The sequence below is a fragment of the Mya arenaria genome, chromosome 4 (genome assembly GCF_026914265.1).
Source record: "Mya arenaria isolate MELC-2E11 chromosome 4, ASM2691426v1".
NCBI lineage: Eukaryota > Metazoa > Mollusca > Bivalvia > Myida > Myidae > Mya > Mya arenaria.
Genome location: NC_069125.1, coordinates 59,487,672 through 59,509,702, shown reverse-complemented (window position 1 = coordinate 59,509,702; position 22,031 = coordinate 59,487,672). Strand labels below are relative to the sequence as shown.

Sequence of the window (22,031 nt, the reverse complement as noted above, 5' to 3'; positions counted from 1 at the left end):
GTCAATGGGCGTATCTTGTGACACTTTCGCACTCATGTTGATGTATGCATACTTCATAGGATGTCACTTAAAATAAATTAGGCGTACTCAGAACAATCGCTGATTTGTTGATAACTTTATTTTACTATCAAAATTGAAACAGGCTAATATTTATAACTGCCTGTCATCAATGCTGGAGAATCAATCACTGCACGATCTATTGATGACTAGGAGCATAAACTTCATCGTCAACAACCGTTTTCTTCCGTTACACTTCATGATAAATACCGTTGGAAAATTGACTAACAAAATATCGTTTAAAAGAATATGAAGGATGCCGAGGAGACAACTCTTCATCAATGAAATCGCATGTTAGAATTAAATACTTTTTAATAACCCTGTTTTGTCAGTTGTATCCATAGGTGAGTGGTTTATGTTGTGTTGTGTTGTGGCGGACCGAGTTCTATTCCAGCTAAACCATGCATATTTCCGCACTGGTTCCTTGCGTAACAAATGGAACCGCCTCATTAATGACTCATGATTACGAGATTTTCCTGGTCAAATCAACCACGGTACACAACGGAACATATCGCAGTTGTGCATCGGGGGTATCTGACGATGCCTGAACATTTATTTATTCATTAAATTCAAGGGGCATACGTAATCGGCTATGAACAAGAAAACTAATTGCATAATGTAGTCACGTTGACAATGGCAAGTGGGTTTCCAAAGCAAGCTTTAGACTACCGCGGTTGTCCAATTTTTCTCCATTGCATTATTGATTTTTAAATTCAGGTGAACATCTATACATGTTATGTTATGATTGAAATAATTAATCACATCACACCGGGTCATCGTAGTGACCATGAATCGCATAGGCCCAATATCCTCTGGCGAACAGGATATCCAGTGAACGCCATTTTTGCAGTGATTCAACTTTGTACCGATAATCAGCCGTTTATAGAATGTCATCCTATGGCTATCCGTTTTCTGGTTATGGACAACATCGCATATTTATAAATGAATAGTGATGATCAAATAGGCCTGTCAACCTTTTTGTAGTAATTCCTAATATAAATCAAGAAGATACTAGTAGTACAATCTTGCAGGCACCCCTCGATATGTTATCTATAAGACAAACATAACGGGTATTGGTCGTTTTTATGTATTTTGGGTATTTATACTATTGCAGATCAGAAGTATATTTGAAGTAACAAATAACACGTACCATATGTGCGTTTGTAGGTGTGTGCAATACTTTGTACATATAATATTAACGGAAAACTATGCATGATTCAGTAAAGCAGATGTCTGACATTTTGATTTTTCGTCAAACCCAACGCACGCACGCACGCACGCACGCACAAACGCACGCACGCACGCACACACACACACACACACACACACACACAAACACACAAAAACATTCATACAAAAATGCTGTAGACACAAAAAGTCAGAATCAATGGTATTGTTTTAAAATTAAAAATAATTAAAGTAAAAACATGAAAGCACATTTCGCGTTTTAAAAGCACTTCGCTAATGATGGAGCCAGCAGTGTTTTGCACTCTAGTTTTAAAATTTATTTATCTAAATAAACGAATAAATTAACATTTTTATGGTACATAACACAAGACAGGTTTTATTTCGGAAATATTTATGTCATATAATAATGAATAATGACAAGACATGCACTGTTTATGTGTTTGTTGCTGTTTATCTTTACATACATAATTAAACTGTTTTGTGATCTATCAGTGTGGGGTAGTAATATAACACACGAAACGGCAACGTAAGTGAGGCGGTACCCTTTTAAACGAATAAAATACGGTTAAATTAACACTTTATGCATTAATTCAGCACATTTATAAGAAGACATCAGAATTGTCAAAAACACAACGATTAAGAAAGACGTGCATTTGTGTACACTCTATACATTTGATAGTTTTTGTTTGAGCGTAAATAATTGTAATGTATACCCGAGAGCTGTGAGTATGTTCACTAGTTTAGGTCGATAAGGAAAATAGTTCATAAACATATCAACATATCAGTAGTCTCTAAATACAAATGTATCTACAATTCAGATTTGCTGAAGGAATGCCCCATCCCGAGTTTACTGTTTAATGAAATCGTTCTTAATGGAACGGCAAACAAAGTGATCGACTAAACGTTGGAATGTACCGAATGTTACTAACAGTGTTTTTGAGACATCCCTCAAACGTAAAACAAAGAGCCAATACAAATGAAAGATAAAAACCAAGAATGGCCCACCGAATGCATGCTGCAAAGACAGTTTCATAATAATTATTATAAATAATTAGTTTGGTAGACAATGGAACATGACAAATACTATTTACTGCAAATTGATGCCATATGTTGCTGCCTTACTCGCACGAACGGAACTGAACACTGTACTTTAAGTGACACTCTTATCCAAAATCAATACATACACATGTATAACAAACATCAATTTTGATGCAAAAGCAAAAATATTAAATGATTGGTGAATGCTAAAAGATTAACTATGATCTACTATAGTCTCATAGGGTAGAAATATCATGTTTCCTGTATCTTATTTTGAAATTAAACTCGATATCCTTCATAGGAACCATTGTTTTCGACATTTATTCATCCTTTGTGGTATATCCAAACAATTGTATTAATTGTGGTAAATCTTAGTTCGGCGTAAGAGTGCATCTTCAATCAACATTTTTGACGAGTCTTGTAAGATGATGGAAAGATACGTTCATCCCCCGACAAAGTTCTAGGCATCAGTAGTGACATCCTGGTCAACATGTCGTGGCACTACTACGGCCATTAAAGCATAAATGTTTTAGTGAATAATGGTGTTAGATCGAATTTTTTTCCACCGATCGATCATAAAAAGCAGCAGTTTCCCGACTGGCGTAGCATTAAATAATAAAACAATTTCCAGGGTTTATCTAGCTCGGATTTAAGAAATACGTTAATTTCAAAATCGCGTGAGAAATGTAATGTTTTGACGTAATTTTTGTGACGTCATTCCCGGTTTATTGAATGCTTTTCTTTTTTATTAAGAGCAGTAAATATACATTGACAATAACATTATTAGAGAAGATAGTAATCAAAACGAACCGAGGAAGACATCCAGCTCTAACTTGAAAACTATTCAGTCAAACAATTATTTAAAAGCACAAAACAGTGAAAAAAATGTCATTTTTTCTGTAGGATTGGAATACTATAAAAATCTAAATTGGTTTTAAATAACTCATAGTATATACAATCATATCGGCCATTTTCTCTGAATAGCGGCATCAAGACTGGTTAACATACAGTACAGTTAATCGCAAGGTATCAAAATGTCTTTACTTTGATTCTCCATTAAGCTACCACGTTGAGCAGATACAAGCCACCAGGAAACCCAGATGAAGAGAAGTCGCAATTGTAGTTGTAATGCACCGCTTTGATTTGGCCAGCTTGTATAAAGGGGTAGGTTGTGACCATTTATGAATGTATTTTAACGTACTATATCAACCATAAAGTAGACTAATTCACTAGAACACTAATACTGGCAAAATGTTTAACATAAACACAAGGTAATCAATCTGAGGGTGAAATGCTTATCATCGAATTCATTAATGGTTGGGATTGCGATTCCAAACAGTCATCTGTTTACAACATTTCACCCATTTAATAAATGTGTGCAAAATGAAGTGAAGCTTTCGACTGGAAATAGCTTACCGGACGTTCCTGGAATTATGAAAAATGAGGTTCGACTAAAAGAAAACGATGAGTGTAGGAGTAGGCCGCCTACGGAGCGGGAGGTCGTGGGTTCGATCCCTGGCCGCGTCATGCCGAAAGACGTTAAACGTTGGTACTAGAAGCATTTAAAGGGTAGTCCTTGGAAAAGTGGTGTTCTCAGTACCGGTTCAACCCAGGAAAGGTTGTATCCCGTGTATCGGTGCAATACACCGAGCACGTTAAAAAATTCAGAGGTCTCTTCGCAAAGGGCTAGGGTATCGCACCCGGATCTGTTGTATCTGAGTCTGTTTCTTCAAGTCTTCCAATGTCTGGATTTGACTGCGAATTACTGTCACTTCTATCTCATGTCACTTTTGGCATTTAAACACTATTTGAGTCGTGATGAGGTCACGGCGGGGTCAAGCCATAATGCAGCCATTGGGCGCGGGCAGACCTTGATAAACTCTAATAAACATAAACAAGAGTAGGCCGCAGACAAGATGTAGATTCCGAGGATTTGCAAAAATAGAAATCTCGCAGAAAAATCAATAATCAATGCACTTTAATAATCGAAGACGAAAATGACATGGAAGCAAAGCACAGAACGAAATGAACATTTGGAAAAGACATAAAATACAAGTCTGAACTGTTGTTAAACACTACACATATTTGAATACATGTGCTACCTCTTTAAAGCAGATGCACACAACAGCAACAGGTAAAACCTAAACCTATTTCAAAGATTAGCATAGCATGTGTAATGAGTTCAGTTATCATGCATCTTTTCATGCTGATTGATAGATTATGCCTGAGCAGATAAAGTGCAACTCGCTGCGTTTAATTTAACGTTGTTTCCTGCAGGTTGTTAGAAATCAAATGCGTGGGGTGTTTCAACATTAGTGCATTTTTACTTCTTTCCACATTCCATTTATACGGCGGATATTTACGGAAGCACTTACATGTAACGTAGTTTTTTTTGAAAATCCTCAGTATCTCGTTATAGCGACTTGGTATCTCGTGAAAAAGACTTGGTGCCGCGTTTAAACGTCATTATACATAATTATAACAGCACTAGCATCTTGTTTAAAGGACTTACTTTCTCGTTTAAAGGACAAATTAACCCATTATAACGACTTAGCATCTCGTTTAAAGGACAATGTACCCCACTATAACGACTTAGCATCTCGTTTAAAGGACAAAGTAACCCATTATAACGACTTAGCATCTCGTTTAAAGGACAATGTACCCCATTATAACGACTTCCCAGCAGGCACAACAACGTTGAAGCAACGTTGAAACAACAGTCATCCTTCAACGTTGAGAAAAGGTTGAATTATGGTTGTATTTGAAAGTTGTATTGACGTTGTGATTTCAACGTTGAAACAACATTGCGGTTTAAACGTTGAAACAACGTTGAAATGAGGTTGAAACAACGTTGAAATGAGGTTGAACCAGAGTTGCAGTTTCAACATTGAATAGACGTTGCAGTTATACCGCTGAAGGGTAAAGGTAAGGTGAAAACTATAAAGAACACAGTTTTGTTAGGATTGCTTTATACAGAATGTACATGTTTATGGTAAAAACTGCCCCATCAACAATGCGATGCGCCACCTCTTCTTCGTCCATGCTGAAATGTAAAAGATTAAAACAATAAATGTAAATAAACCATCCTTTATAAACATAATTGATGCAAAGAAGAGTATTGTTAATAACAATGCAAGATCACCGCTTGATATGAACATTTTTCATCATAATTTGAACAATGGAAATCGTATCCGAAATCCCGTCGTATCCGAAATGCATGATTTTCAACAAATAATTCGTTCAAAAACATAATTTTTTGACATTTTGTAAATTAATACCAAACGTACTTACTCGAATGGAACCGACTGTCACTTCCCACACTTAGTTAGCTTGAAATAATGGAATTTACGATAATTTTAAAGCTCTGCTGTTACTGATTATCTGCACAATCAACATTTTTTTGAAAACTGACCGGAACTACGCAATACGCTAGGGGCGCAACTCGTTTCGAACTTTCCAATCGGGGTAATTCTGTATTGCGGTAGATGGCCATTCAGCCTAAAAAAAGTACCGTCACTCTACTCGTCAAGCATGAATGGCTCTCTATAAAAAATTGAATGTGGAAATATAAATATAATCAGAACAGAATATCGATCTATATAAGACAACATATATATCATGACAACATCAATATGACAACCATTTTTCAACCATCCTCAATGTTGAGGTATCGACCGTATTTCAACGTCGTTTCAACGTCGAAATGTCGACAATTTTTCAACGTTGAAGCTTCGACGTTGTTTCAACGTTGAAATATTGTTGATCGACGTTGTGACCAATATTCAACTATATTTCAACGTTGAAACAACGTTGTGTGCCTGCTGGGTTAGCATCTCGTTTAAAGGACAATGTACCCCACTATAACGACTTAGCATCTTCTTTTAAAGGACAAAGTAACCCATTATAACGACTTAGCATCTCGTTTAAAGGACAATGTACCCCATTATAACGACTTAGCATCTCGTTTAAAGGAATTACTTTCTCGTTTAAAGGAAAAAGTTGGTCCTTATAACGATCAAACGTCTCGAGTAAATGAATTAAACCTCGTTATAACGACTTATTTTTCGTTTAAGCTACTTATTATCTTCAACGAATTCGTTAGTCGTTATAACGAGATGCTAAGTCATTACAGCGAATTATGTTACTTGTATTTTACTCAGTCGTTAAAACGAAATATATTGTCGTTATACAGGTAACTCAGGGTTTTAAAAATAGTTCTACGTTACACATATAGGATTCCGTAGATATTGGCCTTAGAAAAATAGTTTTATGACAAATAGAAGAACGAACAACGGGTTCTACCGTAATTGAGGCATCAATATTGGGTTGATTGTTAAATGTCGTGATACCGGTATGCACTTGAACCAAGACATTACAGTCTTCTTATTAAATTATTACAATTGGAACTGGAAAGACAGTTCATTGCACTTTCCGCTCGGTTCCTTCAAGGTGAAATATTTTTTACCTGCCTGCCATAATGACACATTGCATTTGTTACAACCCTTAATATCTGAAAGTCGTAAACCAGACACACTAGACTAGGTTAGATATAGATCTCATATCGCCATAAAGACAAGTACCTGCGCCGTGCAGCATATCCTTGACATACTATGATTTTTTTGATTTTTTGATAATTTAAGATTATGAATGATCATTTATCATTTAAATCCATTAAAACGTTTGTATCTTAGTAAAAAAATAACCAATGATAGCACTTATGATTAATCGTTGATTCGTGAATTATCTTTACTAGTACTTAATTGGCACTGACATAGAACTCATCATTTTTTTTTGCTGGTTCAGCCCATCGGTAATTGCTTAGAACTCCTAAACAAATTGTGGGGATTTCAGATTTTTATAGAAACAGCAAGAGAAATCAGGCCAACATACTCAATAAGTTGATATATTTATACCTTACGTTTTGATCTACGAGACCTTCTCGTGGTTTTACTGGCGAGTCTATGGTAACTATTAAGGTTCACTTTGTTAATAATATGTATGTGGTTATGAGATGTTGAGTGCACTTGAGGGCCACCTGAATTATCTTGTTGTTTGTACAATAATGGTGTTCTGGCCAAGAATATAGGACAACACTATTTAATAAAAGATGCTTGATTGACTTGCTGCCCAGTGTAGTCTTCGTGTCATGAAAACTAGACAAGCTAGCGTTAATGATCGGATTTATTTTGCCGTCTTTTAGTTACTTTCAAATAGAAAGGTATTAATGAATATAGCATGTAGTCGGCGATTTAACATAATTCAGCATGCATATGCCATTGAAGTGTTTGCGAAAACATTATGGTCTGTTACTGTTGATTTAGTCATGAGCAACTGGCAACGTTTGGTTTTTTGTTTCTTTTTTAATTGATATTAAACATCTTGATTTGTGAATAGTTAAAAGAAGCTAATGCACGACGCCAGTGATATCGGTGCGACACAGAGTATTGTGGTACGGGATGAAGTTGATATCTACTAAAAGAGCGAACAGGAAAAACAAATTAATGTTCTTAAATCGAACATAAATTTTGCAGTAAAGTTCACTTAAACACGTAAAGGAAATGAATTGAAAACTGTACCTTTTATGAAATAATTTTTTGATTATGTATGACGTCATTGCATTCTTCTATCTACAGCTCATACCATGCAGTTTATTTTTTAAAAATCTTAAAATTCAGACAGGACGGAATTCTGGTTCCCAACTTGAGTCCAGGTAAATATATTTAAGTGCATGAATCAGCGTTAGAAGCTTGGATACAGTCTATGATGAAGACATACCTGGAATTCCACGTAGATCTAGCAACGAGAATTATGTATGCACGGTTAGGAGAGTACAGTCATTTTGCTTGTAGGTCTACATTAAACAGGAGACTACGTTAGTTAGATATCCGGGGAAATATTTGGACATTTACAAAATGTTTATGGCGTATTATCATTTCAGTTGTTCATTTGTTTAGAATTGTTTTGATAAGCCACATGTGGATGATATAAGCATTTAGGCGTTCACTTTCTACCAATTACAAGACCAGCACGTAAGTAAACGACTGTTTGGCATAAGTTGCAGTGCATGTTACGTTTGTCATTGTAAAGTTTTGTTTCTCCTGTCGTATGATGGAATTATATAGCATGATGTAAGTATCAATATAATGCGAAAGAAAGTGTTCACATTTCCTTCTACATTTTATTCCCATTTTATTAATTATATAATCTGCCAGTGATTTTTAAATACACCAATAAATTATGGCATAAATGTAGACTTTAACATGATACATTTCTGAGGCGGAAACGTGATGCTTTCTATGAACAGTTTCTTTTGCAACAGAGTATATATTGAATTGTGCTTAACAGTATTGATACTTACTAATATTTTCATGCAGCTTTTTTTCTCAAAATTCGCTAAAGATAAACATTTTAAGCTAACTTCTTCTTTCCTATTTGTGCAAGGACAGACTAAGCTTAAACCACCCAGTGTTGCACATGACAGGTCAGACTGATATACTTAGATTATGATATCAATGCAAATAATCAAGAAATACACACATTTCAAGAACTGCTAACGATGATGGATAGTGGATAAGCGAAACATGTTTGTGGCAAAATAAATTTATGATTTTCCAAGGTTACTCCTTTTATACGTGTATTCAAAGTGTTCATATCAAAAGCTTATTAAAATTTTGATTGTATGCAATCAAATATATTTCGTTAATTGTGCAGTTATACTGCGTTATGGCTGTTCATATAGATCGTATCTACACAAAGTTTGCTATGAAGTGGCACCGCTGGGGGTGAGGAAACTGTTTTACCCCTCAGGTTGTCCCAGGATAATATTTTCTGTCCTCATCAATGGCTTGAAAGTGACGTGTAAGATCTCACAAGTATTCCTAGCAATTGGTTAATAACGCAATTGGCTTCTTAATTAATCCGGTGTTTATGTATATCACTCCCATGTGTTCTTGTCTGTTATACTCGTTAAAATGGTAATAAGTAAAAGTTCGACAGGTATAACTCATGTTCAGGGTTACTAAACGCTCGTGATGTATATTTTAGTCTGCAAATAACATCATGCGCTACAGGAAGCTTTCACGATCTTTTCAATACTTATACATGTATTTTTAAAGATATAAATAGCATTTTTTCGAAGTTTATTTCAAAAACCATTTGTTGTTAAAATATGGACTATTAACCAAGAAATTATTCGCTGACAGCATGCAAACATAGCAAGTATCTACATGATAAAGTTTACCACGGAATAACCACTATTAACTATTTTATTCAAGTGAAGCATTCGGAATGAATACGAAAATCAGTGCATCAGCATTCCACCTGTCCAGATGTTCAAAGTAATTGCCACAGGCACCACCCATGTTTTACAGTAGAATTCCGAAGGAGACCAGGCTGTTATTTAGCAATAGGAATGCAAATACATCTGTATGCAATTTGGATATAAATGATTAATGGGTGAATGATTACATGATGGATACGCAAGATGCAATAGTTTGTTCAGTCCCTGTAGTATTTTTGTCAAATACCAGTATGTTTATTTTCTGGAAATAGATACAACATTAGGATACACAAATATGCCTAAAATACAATATCAAATAAAAAGACATGATTAATGTGTTGCTCAATGCTTATACATTTAAATGAGTCAAGTAGTTTAATTAGTGGTAATAAAGGAAATGACATAGTAAAATGTTGGCCTTGAAACATAATATTTTAGAACAACTTATTTATGGCGCGCCTATAAAGAAGAATGCAAACAACAACGTTTATGGCTTAATAAAATTATCAGTCGCAGACGTTAATGCGTTAGTGAAATGTATTTGAATTATAACTAATGACTATCTAGTATGACAGTAAATTCTGTGCCTTCATTGAATACTTTATTCGACATTGATGGGTATTAAGAACATGAATGAGTTCTTTGTCTTTCTGTATATAAAACATTTCGCAGAAGGCATTGTAGCATGCTAATTAATGATAAAACAGACGCGTACCATTAAAAACAAATAGTCGCTTGTAAGTACTTCTAAAAATAAATATCAAAGCGTATGATAGATTACGACTAATCAGATATTCAGGATAACCCTTAGCGCTAAGAAGTATTTACTGTCCGTTATTTATATTACTAAATAATTTAATTCAAATATTATTTATTAAAATGATCAATGTCAGCGTTTTGAAGATGTATCGGGTTACCGAAAATAATCACAGAATCTGTTATATAATAGACATTACATGGCCATATATTTAAAAAAATAAAATTTTAGGTTAATAAATTTTGACTATTTGTTTAGAGGTTTCCTGTATCATGTTCTGTATTTCTGATCAGTGTATAACCTAGTGGTGTATTTCAAAAGTCAAGTTGAACTAATGAGGTAGTTGAAGGTAAGGGTATGGGTAACACTACTGAAAGAGAAGTGACCGATTTCTGCAACAGAAATGATGACACACTTTTGCTTTTATCATTCAACTGAATCTTTGATGATTATAAGAATTTTTACGATTTGGAAACTGTTTTTATAAAAGTTTTACTTAGACGAAAAACAGCCCACTGACATCCGTGAAATTTAAAGTGTTTTTTTCCTTATTTTTTAATGATACAACGCAATGAATATACAAATATCTTTATCAGTACACGATCATGCGCTTTTGCTTTCTGTAGCGATATGTTTATTTATGTAAATAAATCAAAGTTGGTGTTCCACTATTTGCAATTATTACAATTGAGACAAAAATACTTCTAAAGTTCAGACAAGCATTCATCTTTAATGTCACCAGGATTGATTTATTATGATGACTTCAATTCCAAGCATTTAATTTCTTCGAATGAATTAACCTTTAAATAACAGTTTGTACATATCAGATTTTTTTTATTTAATATTAAAACTTCAAATAAACGTCAATGTTAGTATTCTTCTGTAAAGAGTCATGTTTTGGCAACCGCTCGATTGGTATTCGCCTTGAAAATTGTCATCCAATAACATGCCGGTATTCTAGTGTATATGACATTACAATATCATTAAATAATGTAAAATATTGAACTTTCGGGTCACTGCTGAACACATTTCTGTCAAAAACAATTTTTCTTTTTTCGTAAATCACAACACCTTTATACAATTCGTTGTAATAATTCAAACATATGTATATTTTTTTTACTTCAATAGATACTTATTTTGTCGCCAAAAATAGATTCGTGCCAAAATGCTTTCACTTTGTCTAGAATTACTATAGGCGCAGATGGTTTCCATACAAATGAACGTGTAGCCAATTTGTCACGATTATAATATAATCATCATTAAGTGTTATGAGGAATCTATTGACATTTTCAATATTGTATCGGAACACAGAGGCGCATACTAGATTTGTATGCTGCGTTTGGCTGTTTAGCGTTTGAAAATCATGTGGAAGGAGTTTGTGCAATAAAACAAAACGGCTGTGATAGGGTTTTCTGCCATTAAACAATATCTTAACATAATATGTTAGGGTTTGGGGTCATTAAACACCACGATTAGGCAATACTGTGGTAGGGTTTACTGCCATTACACACGATCATTAAAGCAAGGTTAGTGTGGTAGTGTTTTGGTTTTGAAAAGTTTACTAAAGAGGAGTGTACGTTAGGGTGATGTGCCATTAAAGAGGACCATACAGCAATAGCATGTGATAGGGTGTTGGTCTTGGGCTTCATGTAGTTGCAATTGCTTCTTTCTTTACGTTTTGGCAACAGTTAGTAGAATCACAATGAAAAGAGTGTTGAAATTGCGGTATTTTTGACACTGTGACCACTAATAATACTGACATGCTTCTATCAAAGGCACAAGTTAGAGAAAACGTTACACGATTCTGCTCCTTTCTTCTGGTAATTACTTCGAAAATAACGGGGTTTTTCGACCTTTTTTCTAAGATATGTTTTATCCGACGAAACCCTTAATTAAACTAATTATTAACAATCTTTTGGGATGTTTGCTCAGTAATCAACCTGAACAAAAATGACAGATGGTTAGGATGTAACATGTATATTTCATCTTGTACATATACGTCTGGTGTTTTTGGATAGTTTCTAGATAAATATGCTCTACTTTCAGCCTCGGTACTTCAGTGTATAATGCTTCTTTGATTTTTACATGATACGCTTATTACAATAACCGTTATTCGCTATTAATGGCAGAAACGATTTGGCATCTTGAGTACTGTCTAAAATAAACACTGATTTGCTTATCACCTAATCTTGCGATCACGGAGCCACTGCATCTGTCTAGGTTCTGGTGAATGTGGAACGTGCCTGACTTGTGCATGAAACCGTAATTAATGATTCATGAGTTCGTATGTACAACTGTTTAATAATTTGTGTTGTATAATGTTTTACAAAAACATTTTTGAATAATGGCGTATTTGTGCAAATGATGGTATATAAATATTTTAAATAGTCGACTGACAAGATTTATCATATTACAGTTTTTGCACATTAATCGAAGCCTAAAATTATCAAAACTTCAGTAACACTTCATCGGTACTTGAATGTTGTTGAATAATGTCTGTAAATGCAATTTTAAATGCTGATTATAGTCAGTTGTTAGTAGGAAGTCTGCATGATAAACCCATTCTTTTATGTTAAGTCTTATCTTTGTGATAGGACACTGCAAAGTAGAATGAATACACATTAAAAACCAGTATAATACCCCTTACTGTTTTTATTTTTAATCGAATACGCTCAGCCCGCTCTCAGTTTTTAACGAATTTAGATAAACTAAAGAAAGCAAGTTTTGTTTTATCTTGCCACGTTTTCATGGGCAATTGCCATTATCTTCCGATCCTCCTCTGGAATGTAGTAATCTGTTCTTACTTCTTTCACTACAGATAGCTTAAGCCAATGAGTCTTCTGGCATTGAAATTACCAGATTATAGATGCGAGATTTCGCGTTTTATATATTTGAAACAGGTGAAAAACACGAAACTTACACTTGTAATCTCTTATCATGTCTAAGAATTTCATTTGACTTGTTAAGGAATAAATCAATGTCAAATAAGCAGAAAATAAAAATAAAATGATTTGTTTTGTCATAACTAACTATCAAAACTCAAAAATCTATTCGTTTCATATTCCAGGTTCTTGAAAGCTATTCCTTTGAATAAAACAAACTATCGACGCGATGGCGACGTTTCGAACTGAGATCAGTGTTCCAATAAAGAGGGACGAAATGAGTTTTCAGGATAGGCAGATGAAAGTTTGGGGAGATATGGAAACAAAAATGGAACGTAGAAAAAGAGAGTGGAGTGATGACTTTGATAAGATGAGAGATGAATTTTTCACTTTAAAACCCGGGCTAGCCGATCGTAGGGCGAGCACAATCGGGCCTGATAAACTTGGAAGAATGACAACATTGTATGAGACTGAAGCAGATGGACAGCAAAAATTTAAAGTCAGATTTGATGTAAGTGAGTTTAAACCAGAGGAAATACAAGTTAAAGTGCAAGACAATAAGGTTATTGTGTACGCGAAACATGAGGAGAGGAGCAATAATCAGTCAGTTAGTCGAGAATACAGTCGCCAGGTGGATATACCACAGAATGTTGACCAGGAGAAGTTGCAGTGTGTCCTCAGCAGAGATGGGATTCTTACTGTAGACGGCCCAATTTTCACAAACCAACTAATCCCGATGCAACATGTCCTCCCGATTCAACAGAGCATTTCAACAATTCAGTCGCCAGAGAGAACGCTGCAGATGGCCACACCTGTGAAGAATCCTATCATCACAGAGCCGGATGGAACCAGAAAACTTAGACTTACTGTGGACGCCGGAGAGTTCAGACCAGAAGAGCTGATCGTAAAAACCATGGAGAAGAAGCTTGTCGTTCACGCTGAACACGTAGAAAAAACGGCCGGCAAAACGCTACACAAAGAATTTAACAAAGAATACGAGCTACCTGACAGCGTTGATCAGTCAGCAATCACTGCGTACATCGGCGACGAAGGCAAACTGATCATTGAGGCGCCAATTAAGAATCAAGTTAGGAAATACTCTATCACACAGAGCCAGGATGTACGGAAAGTCGTGGTTACTAAGGAATCTTCTGTGACGATCAATGACAATCAGAACAGGCCCATGGTTACCATCAATGTGCATCCCAGGTAGACATGATGACAATTACTGGATCTAACCTAAATCGAAATTACGAAACGAAACTTTGATTTTAATAGTGTTTCTTTAAAGGTCATAGACACGTTAGCTTTCTTAGATCTATTTTAAAACAGTCACTGATCAACAGTTTGACAATGGAATACTGTAAGAGTAAGATGCGGATTTAAATTACTTTTTTTCTTTAGATTACCGTGAAAGTGCAGTCAGCACAATTCTCGCGATTCTAGAATTGTATTATGATTAGTTTGCTTTTTTAGTGCAGCCTTTAGACTCCATGTTCCTATCTGTATCATGTGTTCATTGTATGTTCGCGTAACCTGTCCGGTTTGACTGCCAGTGTTGAAAAAATCGCCACGACAAACAACAAATACTGTTGTATGAAAACGATGGAAAATAGCTAACGTCTTGGACAGCAGCCTTTGACAAGGGCACGATATTAAATGGTTTTTATTCTCAATATACATTTTGTTGTAATAATTGGTGCGATGACCTCACTTGTTTATATGTAATTATGTATTATATGTTTTGTTAGAATGATAATAAACACAGTTGTTATATTTTGTCTCATCACACACATGGATGTTCATTAAAGCTTCTATATCAGGTTTTCTTTTTCTGCGGTTATAGCTTTGCAATTCGTGTGTGCAGCATAGATGCTACAGGAATTGATGAGAAATAATAAAATAGTCACGGTAATATGTTTGTAGAAGAAAACGAACTGATATTCTGAGAATCATATTCAATATATGACCCCAAAAATCACCCCCCTGGGTACCATCCCTTTGAATCAAGTATATTGTCATATGAAATATTTTTGGATTCCTTCCTTTCAATTTTGCTTATAGAAAATAATATTTATATTACTTGGCTCTCTTTATGACATAGTTCAGAGGTTATATGCCACTATGCTACGTATGTAAAATGTTTTATACACTCCTCGTGTAACGTTTGGAACATAATACAGAACTATTATCGGTCCATATCCCTTCCATCAGTGAGTATGAAATCATTAAAACTTACATAACTAAACGGCTCATGATTGTACATATAATGTGTTAGAATTAGGACATTAAGACATACAATGCAAAACAATAGTATTATAAGTTACGGGATTCTTAGGTGACCCGATTTGGGATATACCGGGCAAAGGAAACCATATCGGGTGAGAGAGAAGCTCGAATTCGAATATGGTTTCCTGCGCCCCGAATATCCCATATCGAGTCACCTTCTAACCCCGTAACGTATACGTAACGTCAACTAACTGTAAACATTGATCAAAATGCCAACACTATCTGGATAAAGGTTTCATTTATTCATCGGAATCGGAAACTAGTCGACATTTTGGTGTGACAAATCCTGGACCAATGGCGTTGCGTCATTTATGTTGGAGGCGTGATAAATGGATTCCGTGTTTTTTAAATCTGGGCTAGCTAAAATATGATAAATTGTAGATAAATTGTCTAGGCCGTGATTAATACGATATCTGTTTCAACCTGACTTTGATATATTTGTAAAAAACAAAACCGGAGAGTTTCCACGATATAGTTAAGGCACCGACTTGTCGATTTTAATCTCGTTGTAACAGATGGGTTTTTTTCCAAACCCAGTTTAATTCCGTTTTCTTGCGACTGTTTATATTTGTTTATTTTTATATGGCCTATTTACAGCCTGATATAAATTCTTTACAATTTTCTAAAAAAAAAAAAAACGACATCGTAGCCATGCCCAGTTTTCAAGATTTTTTTTATAATCGGTATAAATCAAAGATAAGTATGATATAGCAAAAAACCTTATTAACTAATGATTAATGACCTACACGTGGCGTTTAAGTTTTTACAAGAAATAACAAATGACAATTATGGTTTTTTTACATCATTATAAATCATTTTGAAATAAGGTTGAATTTATCATCATGTAATTGACCCAGTATTGTCCTATGTAAAATGTTTAAGCCATTTGACGCCGGCTCGATCATCACTAGGTAAAGAACATTCACGGGTTAATTTTATGTAACATAGTAAGTTTTAAGAGAACATTTTTTTTTATTCGCAATGTTCAAGCGGTACAGATATTTGGAACATCGCATTGTTAGATAAGCTTAAACTAAAAGTAAACACATATTATCTGACTAACATACTACAACTAGTCATCCTGACCAGCACAAATCTTATCACTGAATACAATGTACAGATTTATGAAATATTAACAACAATTATACTGAACATGTGGACGAATTTGTTTTTATTGCTGTTACCAATTAATAGTGTGGCATATGAAAATAATGAACTTGGGCTGCAGTATGAGATTCTGGAGGAAATAAGAGAAATGAAAAGCAACGAGAAACATCTGGAAGAACGGGTTATGAAGCTGGAATATGCGAACAAGGAAAACGTAAAGGAGATACAACAACTGCGGAATGAAATATCAACATGCAGGAATGCTATGGTACGAAAGAACACTATGTTTAATGATGGCAATCGTAATTGATTTCATTAAAGCTGCACGCGAACAGATTTACCGTTTTGACAACTTTTTTATTTTTTTGTCTTGGGTTGAACCAATGTTTGCGTAAATATCATCAATCAAATGATATAAGACTGCTGACAAAGGATCAGATTACAGATTTTCATATTTCTGTTCGAAAATTAATGTTTTATGGCTAAAAGCGTTACAAACGTTAAAAAAAGTTGTCATAACGTTCAATCTGCGAGAGTGCGGCTTTAATGGGAAAAAAATGAGCAATACTACAATGAAGACTTCAGGTACAAGCTTAGTAGCCAAACACTTGCGAAGACCCTCTTCAAATGCCATAATGCATAGCAAACACCAAACGAGAAACACTTTGTTCAAAACGTCACATACAACGTACGGACAACGTACAGAATAACACGGGTAGAGTACATATACATCAAACTATCTTCAAAATATTACTGTTTCCCCACGTGCATTTTAATTGAAGTCAAACTACATGCAATCAATGTGATATCACATGTCCTTTACAATATTGAACGAAGAAAACAACTTTCTCTATTGCCTTTAACCAACCTCAAAAGTGCAAGCTTAAAGTGAGGTTATGTATTCTAAAGTGCATCATGGTCGTTCCATAAATAGATTTAATCATTGTTGAATATAGATAACTATTAATGCCCATACGAAACTTAACGAGACACACAAATGTGCAAAGACCACAAATAGAAATTAAACGTCACAGAATTGGTTTTGTTATTACGTAACTTTGACTTTCGGTCCAGCCAAGCCCGGGTAAAATCCCCGACCTGCGAGGTCAAACTGATGGTAAAATCATCCACCAAATGCCCACGAAGCCCAGGGACCCTTGATAAAGCCGATTCCCCGCTATATTTGGCGCGAAGACAAAACCACTACATCCATCTGGCACTCCAGGGCCACCGGGATGGTAAAAACACGGCCCATTTCCCGGCTATCCCCGGTATGCCCCCGGACCTGGGGGGACGTGGTTACAATTGACTGGTGGATAACCTTATATCAAACCAAGACTACCATTTTCCTACAAGGATGAAATTTGTTGGCTATACACTTTCTTTATTATTATTTCACCCTAGGAGGCCGGGAAATCTCGTCGCCAGGAGTACCGCGGAAGCGTGTCGTTCACAGCGTACCTTTCACACAGCGTCACCAATATCGTACACAATACACCCGTCGTCTACGACACGGTATGAGATATATACCCTTTAACTTTATAGCTTTGCCAACGAATTATTTCTACATGTTTTTCGTTCTTAAATTAGATTTGGTTAAATATGTTGAACTGACAATACAAATGTTTCTTAATTAAAATATTATAGTAACTGGACAAACTGTTGCTGTACTGTAGGTGCTGTTGAACGACGGTGCCGCCTATGACCCACTAACAGGTGTGTTCACTGCTCCGTTAACTGGTGTGTATCTGTTCTCTGTCTCGTCCGGCTCCAAGAACCTTCCGGGCTCCAATCTCACGCAGTACGACGTCTTTACCAGACTCGTTGTTGACGGCGTCCATAAGGTGAGTACTTAAATACGATAGTCAAACTCATGTAACGTTGTTTAGGGTACATGTGTGTCACCGGTCATAGTTGTAGGTATGATTTTAACCGACTGTATGTGGGTCCTGCATTCAATTAACAGTATTATTGAAACCGATACGTACGGAAAATGAACGAACTTAAAGGGACAGTACACCAGATTGGCACTACCACTATTTTTTTTTTTCTGTAACGAATCTAAGGACAATTATATAATAAAATGTTTTACTCTTTGAGGAATGACGTCACCATTACGTCATATGTACTTCCGTTGTGTGGAAAATTCTCAATAAAAAAAAATGTTCTTATGATTGATAGACATGTTTTCACATGCTCAATACACTGTTAATCAAAAATATCATTATTCCTGAAACGTTTATACCTTAAGTATCTATTCGCGCTTGATTTATCATTTAGAGTAGAGATTAAAGCATAAACCGCTGTCCTACAGTTGAAAGGTCATTTTGGAAGAACTGTCATGGCGGACGGCGCAATTTTTAGAGTTTGTTTTTCAAGTGGAGCGATTTTTCTTAGGAATAAATTGACCCCCCTTTTTTATTGGCTTAAAAGGTAATTTAAAGCTTGTACTTTAAGAATATATATGGTTATCATAGCCTGCATTCGCTCGAAATGCCTTTAAATGTTGTCTAAAAATTATAATTTTACATTGAATTATATAGGGAATAACAATGGTGGTGTGTAACCTTTGATATCATGATTGTAAACAATACCGAAATGTAAAAAAAAATCGATTCTGAGACCGGGTTCGAACCTGTGTCGCCAATAGTGCAGTCTAGTGTGCTACGAAGGCTTACCCTAAACGGTTGGAATATTTAAGCTTTAAACCAAATGTGGTAATAACACGTGATAACATCGACTAGCCAATCACGCATAAGGAATGAATTCTACTAGGTAGACATACCTAGTCATCTTTTTTAATGGAAAAATACGAAATAACTGCTAAACTTATATAAATTGTAAACTATGTGGTACTTCAGTTAGTAAGTTTCAATGCATTGTACACATCGATACCAAGTTAATGTCAGTTTTCGACAATTTTCTTTTTTTCGCTATTTCATCATACGGAGTACATCCCCTTTAATTAACATGCAAATTAGCTTGTTGATAAAACATTTCTACTTTATTCTTGATTATGTTAGCTCGATTATGACAAAAGATTACGGATTCACTCTCGAGTCCGTTTTCATATAACAATAGCCAATAGCGGACCCGGGGTAGTCGTCCAAGTTTACTTTTAATTTCAAAGTAGGAGGTAAATAGGAATACAATACGCCCCAAATGCACTACTTATGACAAGAAATGTAAAACATGATAAAAATTAATTCGGGATTACCCCCGAACACCCCTGCCAACACTTTAAACCATAAACATTTTGGTTCTGAGGGAAGGGTGCAGGTCGAAAGGCTACGTCCCTGATTCCCCCATTCCAAAGTCACATCCTGGACTCGCCACACAATTTTGGCTTTTAAACTTAGCTTTAAATGTCCGTAATTTAAGTAATAATTTATTGAATTCAGTTTATTCGCTGTGTGCCTTTTAATACGATCATTGTTACAATACATATAGGCTTGACCACAGTGCCTTTGAATACGATAATTGTTACAATACTTATGGTTTTGATTTCCGTGCCTTTGGATAGTTTTTTTTTGTCATTCTTTTGTTTAGTTGTCTGCCGTAGCTGAGAGTAAGAACGTGTATGATGACGAACAAGGGAGCACCACGGCCATACTTCCGATACAAAAGGGCTCTCGCGTCTGGGTTTTCCACCAAATCACAGGAGGTCATAGCCTGTTTGCCGAAGACGGTGAACGAGTGACATCATTTGCCGGAGCTCTGCTATATGAGACGGAGTCAATTGCACATCTGATAGGATAAATTGTGGCCAAGTTAAATAAAAGTAGCAACTTGAGTTCGTGTCACTGAATCATTACATTATTCCAAAGAGTAATTCGACGAAGTTACTTTACACAGGTTTAATTGTGAAATACTTTAGGGACTATTGCAAAATATGCTCCTTTGCTTGTTTTGAAAAAAACTCGGAAGGATATATATAAATATGTTTAAGCATTAATTAATGTCCTTAATAGGTTTAAAGATCTAGGCCGATTCTGGTCTCCATTGAAGATTTGACCTTTCGTATTTTATTAACTCGTCTATCAATACCATGAACGTTTAGTGAGTGATGAATGTCTATTTAAGTTTGTTCATTTTTCTACTAGTTGATGAGTTAAGTTCACTGTATATTCCTGTTTATATGTGCATCATACATCATCATAGTACAATAGAAGACAAGAGGGTCATGGTGGCCCTAAATAACTCACCTGAGTAAAAGTGTTTTTAATCAATATAACTTGATATTTGTTCTCAAAGTTGTACATATAATCCAAATTTCAAAACGGTAGCTACAAAAATAAGAAAGGTCAAGAAGGTACAATAAAGGTAATCGAAGCACAGCATTTATATTTGTTTTCAAAACTGTACACATGATTAAAATGTTATTGCTGCATCTTAAAAAAAGAGAGTAGGTCAAAAAGTCACAGTCAAGGTCACTCGTAACAAATTATTGAAGGTCTGGGCCTAGCGGTGTGAGACGAGAAGATTTTTAATAAGTCCACAGGAAACATCATGGCATAGCGAGTTGTGACCCCAGAGGCGTTATTTGATTTTCACAAGCAATAGTGTAAGACACAGAAATGACGGACAGCGCACCATCTAATAAAATATATAGATGTTATTAAGTAACTTATGTCTCAATTCCCATCCATTACAACATGGATTCCGATCTATGAATGTTTATATAACATGTATTCACTAACCACATAAAAGGTAAGATTGTAAATTACAATGGTCTACATGTAGTTCAATGGAAAAGTCTGATTATCAAAGTCATCATTGGGTAAAAATAAAATTCTTCTAGAAAATAAAGAGATATAACATTTCCTAACCTATAAAAAGAAAAATTATTACATAAGAAGTTACTAATTTGAAAAATTTATAAAATATAACATAATCCCCTGTTACTAAATATAGATAACCTAAAAATAGACAATGCATTCTTCAACAGAAAGGGGGACCATATAGTAACATTTGCTGCCCTTGCTTCATGAGTTAACTTAGATAACTATCAAGATTTTAACAAAATGTATTTCTAGTGAACTTAAATGTTACCCATAAGGTAGGGCCGATTTTGACCCCAATGGCATAGTTTTTAAAAACTTGGTAGACAACAAATAGACAATGTTACATAAGATAATCTAATCTCTAGGCCTCATGGTTCTGGTTAAGAAAAGTTTTGTAGATTTTCCTTAATGTTGCCATGGCAACCAGAATTCTGCATGGAATTAATTTCTTTGAACAATTTTGAAAGAGCACCATCCCAGGATCATTCCTGTAAAGTTTCATTAAGATTGTCCAAGTGGTTTAGGTGAAGATGACATTTATAAGCAATTGTTGACGCTGGAGGACAGACGACGGAAGACAGACGCCGGACATAGACTGATCACAATTAGCTCACCTTGAGTACTTCGTGAGCTAAAAACAGTAAAAAAGC

General features: G+C 35.2%; 2 protein-coding genes across 3 annotated transcripts; both read left to right on the top strand.

The window, feature by feature from the left end:
• The first annotated feature begins 8,092 nt into the window (after positions 1-8,092).
• On the top strand, positions 8,093-14,977 carry LOC128229827 (major egg antigen-like). Of its 2 annotated transcripts, none has more exons than XM_052941654.1 (2): positions 8,093-8,312; positions 13,387-14,977. In XM_052941654.1, exon 2 carries the CDS (start codon positions 13,431-13,433, stop codon positions 14,412-14,414), a length of 984 nt encoding a protein of 327 aa, XP_052797614.1. In that variant the 5' UTR covers positions 8,093-8,312; positions 13,387-13,430; the 3' UTR covers positions 14,415-14,977. The 2 variants fall into 2 exon arrangements, with proteins under 2 accessions (XP_052797614.1, XP_052797615.1); XM_052941655.1 differs by lacking the exon at positions 8,093-8,312 and adding an exon at positions 8,334-8,411.
• A 1,599-nt stretch (positions 14,978-16,576) lies between these two features.
• On the top strand, positions 16,577-20,390 carry LOC128229649 (complement C1q tumor necrosis factor-related protein 3-like). Its single transcript, XM_052941423.1, has 4 exons — positions 16,577-16,865; positions 18,002-18,112; positions 18,274-18,441; positions 20,147-20,390. The coding sequence occupies exons 1-4, from the start codon at positions 16,644-16,646 to the stop codon at positions 20,354-20,356; spliced, it is 711 nt and encodes a 236-aa protein (XP_052797383.1). The 5' UTR covers positions 16,577-16,643; the 3' UTR covers positions 20,357-20,390.
• The last annotated feature ends 1,641 nt before the right edge of the window (positions 20,391-22,031 follow it).

Excerpts from the sequence above, each read along its gene's own strand:
- LOC128229827 (XM_052941654.1), top strand. The coding sequence starts at position 13,431 with ATGGCGACGTTTCGAACTGAGATCAGTGTTCCAATAAAGAGGGACGAA.
- LOC128229649 (XM_052941423.1), top strand. The coding sequence starts at position 16,644 with ATGTGGACGAATTTGTTTTTATTGCTGTTACCAATTAATAGTGTGGCA. Across the intron at positions 18,113-18,273 it reads CACCCGTCGTCTACGACACG|GTGCTGTTGAACGACGGTGC; the intron begins GTATGAGATATA and ends GCTGTACTGTAG. Across the intron at positions 18,442-20,146 it reads TTGTTGACGGCGTCCATAAG|TTGTCTGCCGTAGCTGAGAG; the intron begins GTGAGTACTTAA and ends TCTTTTGTTTAG.